This window comes from Rattus norvegicus, chromosome 2 (assembly GCF_036323735.1).
Source record: "Rattus norvegicus strain BN/NHsdMcwi chromosome 2, GRCr8, whole genome shotgun sequence".
NCBI classification, from domain to species: Eukaryota; Metazoa; Chordata; class Mammalia; order Rodentia; family Muridae; genus Rattus; species Rattus norvegicus.
This window is the reverse complement of record NC_086020.1, coordinates 238043674-238054863: the sequence shown is the minus strand read 5'-3', so window position 1 is coordinate 238054863 and position 11190 is coordinate 238043674. Positions and strand designations below refer to the sequence as shown.

The window sequence follows — 11190 nt, the reverse complement described above, 5'->3', positions numbered from 1 at the left end:
ATGCGCGGCGACGCCTCCTGGACGGCCGCGGGCTTGGCAGCGCGCGCGAGTGAGGAGAAGGGGCGGAGCGGCCGGTGGGCGCGGTGGCGACCGGGGCGGTGCGGCCCGACGCCCGGCCGGCGCCTTCCGCGTCAGGAGGGGCTGGTTAGGGCGAGGTAAGAGGACGCCCGGGGAAGGCTCGAGAGCGCCGCCTTGGGGCTCGTCGCAGGTGGGAGGGAGTTACTAAAAGCCGGCCGCAGCCCGCCAAACCCAGGGCCGAGGGCACCGTAACCGACCCGGGCCGCGGGACCCCGGACAGTCGGAGGCCTGGCCCGTCGCCGAGAGGTGTGGGCCGCCCCGCACAGCTTCCCGTTAGCGCTGACTGGCGTTCGGGGATCGTTTGCTCTTTCGATGTCTGTAATTGCTTCGTGCTTGTAACCGAACCCCAGAGGGAGTTTTCAGAAGACTCAAAAGTTAAATACGATTTAAATTAGTTCAAGCTCCGGTGTCCTGTTGGGATCTAACATCTATAAACATGAGGTTCGTCAGGAGTGCCGTTTCTTTGGGATACTGAGAAAAATGACAAGATTTGCTCTGGGCCAACACTTCACATTACGAAGCAGTTAATATCAGCTCGCGGGGAAAAAAAGAAATGTGCACCGGAAGTTTGCTGTTTTACCCAATCCTTAACAGTGACTGTCTAAGAAACTTCGGTTTGAATTTAGGCCTACTGCTTGCCCTTGTGTGCTTCGGCAAGCCATTTAAACTGCCGAAGTTAAAACCCTTCCTGTGTTTCTTGAAAACGAAACGAAAGGAAATGTGTAAAGGATATGAAAGCTGAGGCTGGAAGATGGCAGTTAGAGGACTGGGGAACTCCTACAGAGGACCAGGTTCACTTCCCAGACCCCACTCTGGGCAACTCAAAAGCACCAAGTCCAGGCCCTCACTAGAGTCAGGGAACATCCGCATCCACTCACTTACAGAACCACATTAATACATAATATTAAGAAAACAGAATATTGTTTAAGACAGTGTCTCACTTTGTAGCTCTGGCTGGCCAGAAACTCTATATAGATCAGAATAGCCACAAAACTCAGAGAGATCTATCAGCTGCAGTCTTCCAAGCGCTGTGATTAAACGCTTGCCACCAAACTGAATGAATGAATATGACATGTAACACGAATATTTTACCTTGTGACTTGTTACCCATAATGTATGCTAAAACAATGCAGATTTCTAAGATTAACGTGTAACTTAAAGAATGTTTTACCTAATGTTAGTTGCAATAATACTTAAGAACCATGGAGTAAATGTTAGTACTGGAAGGAATTTCAAAGAAGATGTTTACATGGTGCAGTACCCAATATTAAGAAAAGATTGAGAAATAAACAAACTTTATTTTGTCTTAGTCTCAGAAAGTTTATTTTTTCCTTTCCCCAAACGATTGAGTTAGGAAACCAGAGTGCATTGCTGTCTCAAACACCAGATGTCATCATAGTTTTACAGTATGTCCAATAAGTAGTACATATTGGGATAGGAAGGAAGGAAAAATAAAATTGCCTTTAAATTCATTTACATTCGAAGCTATGAATATTAAATACAGTTCATGAACTATCAATATCTCCTAGTAAATGCTTCTTTTTTAACCTTGTACTATTGTTTACATATTAGATGATTAAAGATAGACTTTGTTGTCAAAAGTAACTTGACCCAAAGAGAACCTATTAACAATGAATGGCAAGAAAACACTACCAATAAATTTTGCTATTTTGTGTTTTGTCAGCAGAACATTGACAATTTAAATACTTTCTTCACCTTACTCAGCTTTACCTCACTGGGTCTGAGTTCAATATTAAATAAATAAAATACCTTCAAGATTCATATGACTTTTTAGTTTAGCCTTAAGCCAGAAGGTTTCAAAATGAATTTCTCAGTGAGCTTATATTACTTATTTATATGACTTACATCACATTCTGGAGCTTTGAGTTTACATTATTATAGTATCTAAGGAAGATGGAGTTTGGGCACAATGAGAGACTTGCCTCTAAAAGAAATCCTACAACGTAGGTTACCCAATGCTTTTTCCCGTTATATACATGCAATACATTTCTTTCTATGGCTTTACTAATACATTGGTATAATAATTAGTTTTCATAATTGAATATGGAACATAGGGAAATTTTGTTAAAGGAATGTTTGGAAAAGTGTTTAAGATAGCCAATTTCAAGATTTGCATTTTTAGTTCTACATTTATGCATATTATCACCTATTTTTCAGGGAATGGGGCACTAAATATTCTTTCTCTAAACTGCTACATTTTTTCCTTCAATCTTACCATATTAGCATTCACCTCATGCTATGGGTTCTGTCTTAAATGCACTCCAAAGGCCTAAATGCTAAAGCTTGATTGTCTGCCTATGGTGCTATTAGAAGGTTGGGCCTTTAGGGAGTGAGACCTAGTGGAAGGAAGGCAAGCATACCATTGATAGGGGTATCAGGATGTTCTCCCCTTCCTTACCTTTTCATATTGTAAGCCTCTCATGTGTCCCTGCCACAATATACTGTATTGCCTCAGGTTCCAATCAACAGGTCAAGACGTCATTATAAATAGACTTCATGGTATGTAGGCTCAGAGATGTCCCTGGGCACTTTGTTTATTTAGCTAACAAAACTTACCTTTTAGGAGTGTTAGAACTTTATTAGGTCACCTATGAACTAGGCAGGACAAAACTCTCAGAACAGAAATAGAACCTGAATTTAACCTGATCAGAGAGACCTGTGTCAAGTATTCCCATCATCTGCCAGGAGGTTGACTGTATCCTGATTTCTCTTAGTTTAAAGGTATTGTCACTATCTGAATAAATTTCAGAACTGGAAAGGGTCTTAAAGCCAAGTCATTTTCTTGTCAGTTTTATGACACTGAGACAGACCACAGTAAGTGACCTTATTCAGTATAGAGGACTAGAACCCTGCTTTTCTAGTGTTCAATTCATTTGATTGCTTTCTATGGGGTTCTGATAGATGTAAATATAGCCTAGGTCAACTCCCAATTTTAATGGTTACTTGGGATTTCTAGTCCACTGAGTATCTCTTTGTATTTGCTAAATACAATAACCAAACTAATAACAAACAATAACTAAAAATTACTCAAATCCTTATTTACTTTGAAGAACACTAGAAATTTTTAAAATTTGGTTTTAGGTCTGGAACTGAGTCTCAAAGTTATTTTTGATGGAACTCTGTAGTCTTCTGCTAAGATCAGATGTGACCTTGGAATACTTTTCAATAACTTTATTTTTAACAGATGGTTCTGGGGGCTCAGATTTAAGAGACTTGCACACTCTGTGCAAGTGATCATCCACCGCACTGCATCCCCAGACTAAACAACTCACTTTTAGATAGGTTGGTAACTGTTGGTTGAAATTAGTATACAAGATAAGATTATCTATCTGTGACAGAAAGGTTGTAAAGCAAAATGTTGTAGTTCCTGGGAGATTATCCTAGAGCTCTACAGTCCCCTCCTTGCTCATCAGGAGATTATCCTAGAGCTTTATAGTCCTCTTCTCCTTGCTCACCAGGTCTCTTTATGTTCTAATTGGTAGTACTTTGTCCACTAGCCAATTAGTTTGAAAATCCCAAATGTTATGTTAGGAGTTCATATGTGGAATGGTTTGGTTAAGATCAACCAAAATTCTCTTCATGCCTAAATTTTAATTTAAACTTATTATTGATTAAATAACAAGCCCATTCAAGTTAGTGAAGCATTGGATAAGGTTATTATTATAAAGATAATGTAGAGAAGTCATGGAAGTTGATTCTGTGTGAAAACCTCAAAACTAGAACTATCCCACAGATAAGCCAAACAGGAAGAAAATCAAAGGTTGAGAATTTTAGCAGCAAAAATTCTGGCCTTTATTCCTTATAACTAATTTCATTAGTTTGCCTGTTGCAATGCATTTGCTTAGTCAGTTTGTTTTAAAAACCTTTATAACTTCCAAAAAGTCCAGTTTTCTCATAGTATGAGCATGACTAGTGGCTGTGATGACTGCTCCCTAGCTTCTTTCCCTATATTCTGTTTCCTTCAGCAGTTACCAAATTGTCTTAGTCAGGGTTTCTATTCCTGCACAAAAGATCATAGCCAAGAAGTGAGTTGGGGAGGAAAGAGTTTATTCAGCTTACACTTCCACATTGCTGTTCATCCCCAAAGGAAGTCAGGACAGGAACTCAAGCAGGAAGCAGAACAGCATGCAGAGGCCATGGAAGGAGGTTACTGGCTGGCTTCCCCTGGCTTGCTCAGCTTACTCTCTTATAGAACTCAAGACCACCAGCCCAGGGACAGCACCACCACAATGGGCTGGATCCTCCCACCTTAATTACTAGTTGAGAAAATGCCTTACAGCTGAATCTTATGGAGGCATTTCCTCAAGGGAAGCTCCTTTCTCTGTGATACTCCAGCTTGTGTCAAGTTGACACACAAAACCATCCGGTACACAAATTATATTTGAAATCCTGAGGGATCACCCACCACCACCACCACCAAATCTTACTCCTAATGGACTTATCTTCCTAACAGGCCCTTTTATTTGTTTTTAGCTATTGAAAATTTTAGTCTCAGCCAGGCAACCGGGGGTGGGGGTGGGGAGGGCGGGACACGACACACACACACACACAGAGAGAGAGAGAGAGAGAGAGAGAGAGAGAGAGAGAATATTTGGCCTCTATTACTTATCTAGCTAGAAATAGCCAAACATGACCAATATATTGCTTAATATTGCTGTTTTGCTATTACTTGCAAATGAGTGCATTAGAGTGCAGTTTACTAGAGAACAAGAGTAAAGTAAATCTTTATTGACATTTTAAGTTCTCTTGATTACAAATTAATATATTTAATATATCTACATAAAGTTCCAGTTTCTTATTCAAATACTATTTAATTAATTCATACTTCTACATGTGGTACTTTAAATGTTATTTAATAACTCTATTAGCTATTAATGTGACCCAGCCAGTACCCCAGTAATCAAAGCTGAGTCCTATGGATTTATTTTATCAGCTTAGCGCAATTACTGGGGCTTACCCCTAATCTACTTTTCTATATGCTAGACTTTCTGCTCCCCAGCTGTACTCCCAAGTACTTGCTATTTGAGTGTCACTTGGGTTACTGTCTTCTTAAACTACTAATATATTTAGAGTAATGTGTCATAGTCAAAATGACTAATAATTTTAGCTGTTATAATAAATTTTCATAGGAATAATATGTGAATCCAATGTGATTCAAAAGATTGTATATCCCACAAATTAATCTTACTAATTTTGATGCTGTTAAAGTTAATAATGGTATCTAGTAGTATTTCATAGAACTAAGTATTAGTTGTATTAAATGCATTATTAATGCATTTATATACATATAATATATAATAAGTGTATTAAAAGGTTGGAAGAGTTTTGAATTTTGTATGTTAAGTTACTACTTGGAGGTCAGAGTACACAAAGTATACTCTTTTTTGAAATACAAAGAAAGCTTCCATTGTGTTAGTATAAGTATCATTAAGTTACTGTAAGTATCATCAGGGATTGGCAACTTAGGAAATTTCTTTTTAGAATAATATTTCAACTACTCTGTTTTTATCATACATACACACACCTACACACATTTTATCATTCATTGATATGAATTGCCATAAATTCTATGAGGAAAACCACATGAAATAATATAAAAATAACGCCTGATATATTTAAAGACTAGTGTTGTCACCTAGAATGGCTGTTTACATTTATGCTATGCCCTGAAGGAAGTCAAAATGAGAAGACACTTTTCATCGTTCGATGGCCATTGGTATAAATTTTTGTAAAAGTATATTTCTGTATGATGTATAGTATATGTTTATAACAATTATGACCCACACCAAGTGAATTGTTTAGTAAATACTAAACCATATCCTTGTCAAAAGTCCATCCTAACGTAATGACCCATTTATTGTCCTCCACTGGCATGGGGCTCCTTTGTAAATTGAAAATAAAATGTATTTAATACAACTAATTTACTGATTTACTGTAGCTCGGCAAGAGCACTCACCTTCTGATCTTGTACCTGGCAGAGCTGTGGCTTATTGTTACTGCCCAGCATTCCAGGGGAATATCAAGTCCCATACTGCCAGCTCAGGAAGAGACACTTGTAAAACCTAGGAACACTACCGTCTATATAGAATGTACCTTTTCTTAGAACCACTGACCTACTTACTTATAATATCCTTTTAAATTAAAATAAGATTATATATATATTACTAAGCTTATATTTTGGGTTTATATTAAAGCTTTTATGTTTTTCTTTTTACTCTTTGAATATATCAGAGACCAGAAATAGCTGGAATGCTATCCTAAACCAAAAAAAATCTATTTAAATACTTTTTTAATGTTGCTTAAATGAAGAAAGATATGTTAAACATCCAAAACTCCACCTGATAACTATTGAGACACTGGTCAATATGTCGCTCAATCCAAGTCGACCGTCTTCATCAGAGGTAAGAAAACCATGCCTATTAATCGGTTTTGAAAAAAGCAAAAAAAAATATGAATGACATAATGTTAGATGCTAATTCTATCATGATCCTAACTTCCCATTATTGGATTATGTGATTATGCTTCTTCTATCTCTAACTGACTTTCTCTAATCTCTATATGATCAACAAGAAAACGATATTATCACCTTTCTTACTGTTTCTCAACTGATGATGCCCTCATACCCAGCTTAAACTCCATAGGGCCGGGGATCACCCTGGCTTTGACCACTTTTCATCTCTTGCCTTGTTGTAAATTGCTAATCAACAACCCTAATGAATATGTTTCCCACTAAATCGTTTTCTCTGAAGATCTGAGGAAGAATGTGCAGTAAGGATGGTTTTCACTTTGAATTCATAACCATGAGTCTCCACTGGAGGACTTATGCTGGAAGGTATGTGATATGCATCACTCATTGACCTGCTCTTCTGGACAAGTGTTCTGAACATTCTTAAATGGCCAGCAACTTTCTGTTCTTTCTTAATCTACCCCAGTCGTGCTTTCACTTTTCACAAACTTTTCATTTTTAAACTCTTGATACATTTACCTCTTCATTGTGAAATGTATTATGTTATAATTCTAAGCATACTTGATCTGATTGAATCCCTCTTCCGTGAGAAAATTCCTTCATCTTGCTTCTTACATAATTAGATTCCCCCCCCCCCCCCCCGTTCATAGTTGTTCTTTCTTAGTCCTTTGTTGGATTATCTTCTTCTTCCCAACATTGTTATAGTGGACCATCTCAGCTATTAGTTCTCTCTCTCTCCTCTCTTATTTGTTGGTAGTCTCATTCAGCCTATAGATTTTTTTTTTTTTTTGGTTCTTTTTTTCGGAGCTGGGGATCGAACCCAGGGCCTTGCGCTTCCTAGGTAAGCGCTCTACCACTGAGCTAAATCCCCAGCCCCCAGCCTATAGATTTTAATACCAACTTCAGAAGGTCACTTTTTTCCCTTCATCTAAGTTTTCTTTTCTTTTTTTTTTTTCTTTTTTTTTTTTTGGTTCTTTTTTTTTCGGAGCTGGGGACCGAACCCAGGGCCTTGCGCTTCCTAGGTAAGCGCTCTACCACTGAGCTAAATCCCCAGCCCTAAGTTTTCTTTTCTAAATTACAGATATAAACATATTCATCTGACTGTTTGACTTTGCTGTTTGGAAGACCAATTAGCATCTAACCCAACGTATGTAAAGATGGTTCTTAACCCTCTTCCAGAAATTTGAACTGCTTTCTCCTTTTCTCTGATGATGGCAAATTTGTTTTTCCTTTCTGATGCAAATGCTTTTAGCTAATACTTGATTGTTCTTGCATAATTGACTCTGCTTGACTTCCTAAATACTGGGATTAAAGGTATACTCTACCATACATAGCTTTTAATATGTGAATCTTGATTGAATTCCAGGCTAAAAAAAAATTGAGAAAAACTTAACAATATACTCTGAATATAGATCAGATGCTAGTTGACATTAATAAAATAAATGTTTTATGTAAAAGTAAAGATGTTAGAGAAGTCTTTATTTTCAGATAATGGACATTAAAATATGTATGGATACTTTCATAGGAAATCATGGTATCAGATTTACTTTGTTCTGTCAAGAAAGAGAAAAAGAGAGTACCAGACATGGGGGCTCATATTGGTAATCCCAACACATGGGAGACAAAAGCAAGAGGATCAAGATTAAAAGTTCTATCACTTGTACACTGAATTTATGGCTAGCCCAGATTCTATGAGACCCTGAGAAAGATAGAAGGAAAGAAAAAGAGAGAAAGGCAGAAAAAAATGGCAAATGTTAACTTTTTATGCAAATTATAGATATTTAAACATTCATATTTTGTGTGTATGTTTTTCTTCATATGAAACAAAGATATGCTGTGTGTCATAGTGCTTCTATTAAAAGCATATATTCCCTTCCTCTTTGAAGTTTTCCTTACTTTGCTACCCTTCTCCTTCCTGTTTATATCATTCCTCTTAAGGCTTGTTTCCACGTTGAGGCCTTTGTTTTAGCTCTTTCTAGAACTCTATCTCTAGGTGTTCATTTGACTGGTTCATTTTTTCCCTTCAGTCTTTAGTTAGACCTCAGCACAATTCTGCAAGACTATTCTATTTAAAACTCACAGACTCTCCATGCCTTTATCTCCCATTTTCCCTTACCTCGATATCCTATTTCCTAGTAAATACCCCTTTCAAAGAAAGTCTATATGATCTCTTTTATACTTCTAAACCTAGATTTTCTGACTCCTCACAGGGCCAAGATTAGTTAGAAGCAAATGAGCAAGTGCTCTTAACCACTGAGCTCTCTCTCTAGCCCCTTAGTCAAACTTTTAAAGTTTCTATACTATTACAGTTAAGAATATATTTAAGTTCTTTGAACTTTAATGTGCATTGGATGAAAGTCTTTCCTAGAGTAATGAACATGCGACTCTGCAATGAGTATTGGTTTTGTTATAGTTCACAGTTAAGCCCTACACCAGGAGTAAACTTTTCCTAGAACTCTAGGAAACTCCCCAAACCACAGTATTAGCTTTTGGATTGTCACTATGAGACAGCAATCCTTAAAATTTGAAGAATGTAGGATAGAGATGAGAGATGAAAGCTAGCAACAAGAAGACACCATCCCCATTTCTGACTTATGATAAGGGTCTGGGGAAGAGGCCACGGGGTTCAAAAAGAAGTATCTGAAACAGCCCAAGATGTAGGCCAAGGAGATGGATGAGGAAGACTAGGCCATCAGGCAAAAGGAGAAAAAGAAACTCAGGGAGTTAAAAGGCTAAGGCTGCAGAAAAGGGCCCCATGGCCACAAATGGAATTAAGAAGTCTGGCAAAAAGAAGATGTGCTTGTACCCAAGAAAGTGGTGAGCCCCACCCCCTCTCCTTCCCTTTTAAACATCTGGATTGTCTGCTTAAAGCTAGAATGAAGTGTTACCCTGGAACTTGTCTGAAACTGTAGTAAACTTCTGATAGAAAGAGAGGGGGAGTGGGGGAGGAAGAAAGAAAGAAGGAAAGACTATCCAATATTCTTAAGGCATTCCACAGGAAGAATGCCTTTTATGAAAGGTGTTGTGTAAGCTGTGAACCAACAGGTTGTCATCATTGTTTCAAAGGAAACAAGTGTCAACCAGTCAATTTAACAAGTTCTTTTGTCATTTGTTTAGATGAATGAATACATTCTGTAGTTGTGTTTAATTTCAAATTCTATAGGAAGTGGATTGACTTTTTCTACTTCAGAAAAGTTTTAACTGATGCTTTTCTTATTCAGTTGGTGGAACTTCATGTTTTTTATGTCCCTGAAGGATCGTGGAACTATAAATTAAATACTATTTCAATAGAAGTTATTAACAACTTTATTTCTGCTGGATTTATAAGGCAAGTATTTTGTGAATACTTGAAACAAGTTATCTAAAACAGAGAAATATGTTTTCTGAAAGTTAAAAATCTTCTAAGTAAAAAGTATCTTGTCCATATGATGGATCCCTTACTAGTTCAATAAATGTTGCTAATAAACAGTACATGTAAGGTAGTGATATGGATCAGGGGTAGAGTGATGAATGAGGTCACAGGTGTAAATTACTACCACAACAAATATAGAAACTTTGTATCTCACACATTGCTATATGAACAGATGTCACATGGCCATAATATTGCTACTGCTTAGAAAGCAGTATAATCTCTTTATAACTAAGATTGAACATGAAAATAATTAACAATTTATCTAAAATTCAACACCGTTTGAACTACAAACAGTAGTTAAAACAATATATTGATTGTGATCTTTATAATTGTTTAAGAGAATGAAAATGTAGTTATGTGTGTATTTTCACATTCAAGCAGACTTGACACTATGTAATCCGGCTGTCTGTTTTTCCTTTGAGTATATCTTTAATTCTAAACTTTCCCGTCACTTTCCCCAGTCACACTTACTACTTTTCTCTTGGAGAACAGCTTATACATAGGCATTGTATACAGTTCTGAGCTGCTGAGATTGCTGAACAAACTAAAAGTGCTTCCCACATAAACCTAGCTACGTGAATTCAACTTCCCATAAAGCTGGAAGGGGATAACCGAGCCCACAAAGCTGTCTTCTGGTCTCTATGCACAAAGTTTTGTTTTAATCATAAAATTTGGATGTAGATTTGCAAAACAAACATTTCCTTTTCAATACAAAAGACACTTTTGTAACTTGCATTCAGTTGTACAATTTTTTTTCATCTTTATTAACTTGGGTATTTCTTATTTACATTTCAATTGTTATTCCCTTTCCCGGTTTCCAGGCCAACATCCCTCTAACCCCTCCCCCTCACCTTCCCTATGGGTGTTCTCCTCCCCATCCTCCCCCTATTACCGCCCTCCCCCCAACAATCACGTTCACTGGGGGTTCAGTCTTGGCAGGACCAAGGGCTTCCCCTTCCACTGGTGCTCTTACTAGGCTATTCATTACTACCTATGAGGTTGGAGCCCAGGGTCAGTCCATGTATAGTCTTTGGGTAGTGGCTTAGTCCCTGGAAGCTCTAATTGGTTGGCATTGTTGTTCATATGGGGTCTCCAGCCCCTTCAAGCTCTTCCAGTCCTTTCTCTGATTCCTTCAACGGGGGTCCCGTTCTCAGATCAGTGATTTGCTGCTGGCATTCGCTTATGTATTTGCTGTATTCTGGCTGTGTCTCTC

General features: G+C 37.8%; 1 protein-coding gene across 15 annotated transcripts in view; it reads left to right on the top strand.

The window, feature by feature from the left end:
* Window positions 1–8: 8 nt before the first annotated feature.
* The window catches only part of Spata1 (spermatogenesis associated 1), a 45453-nt gene continuing 34271 nt past the window's right edge, over window positions 9–11190 (top strand). For 4 of the 15 annotated variants that reach the window (XM_039102734.2, XM_039102733.1, XM_039102731.2 and 1 more), the window contains exons 1-3: window positions 12–155; window positions 6331–6500; window positions 9787–9893. In XM_039102734.2, the coding sequence (XP_038958662.1) occupies window positions 6465–6500; window positions 9787–9893 (143 nt within the window). In that variant the 5' untranslated portion in view covers window positions 12–155; window positions 6331–6464. 15 annotated transcript variants of the gene reach the window in all.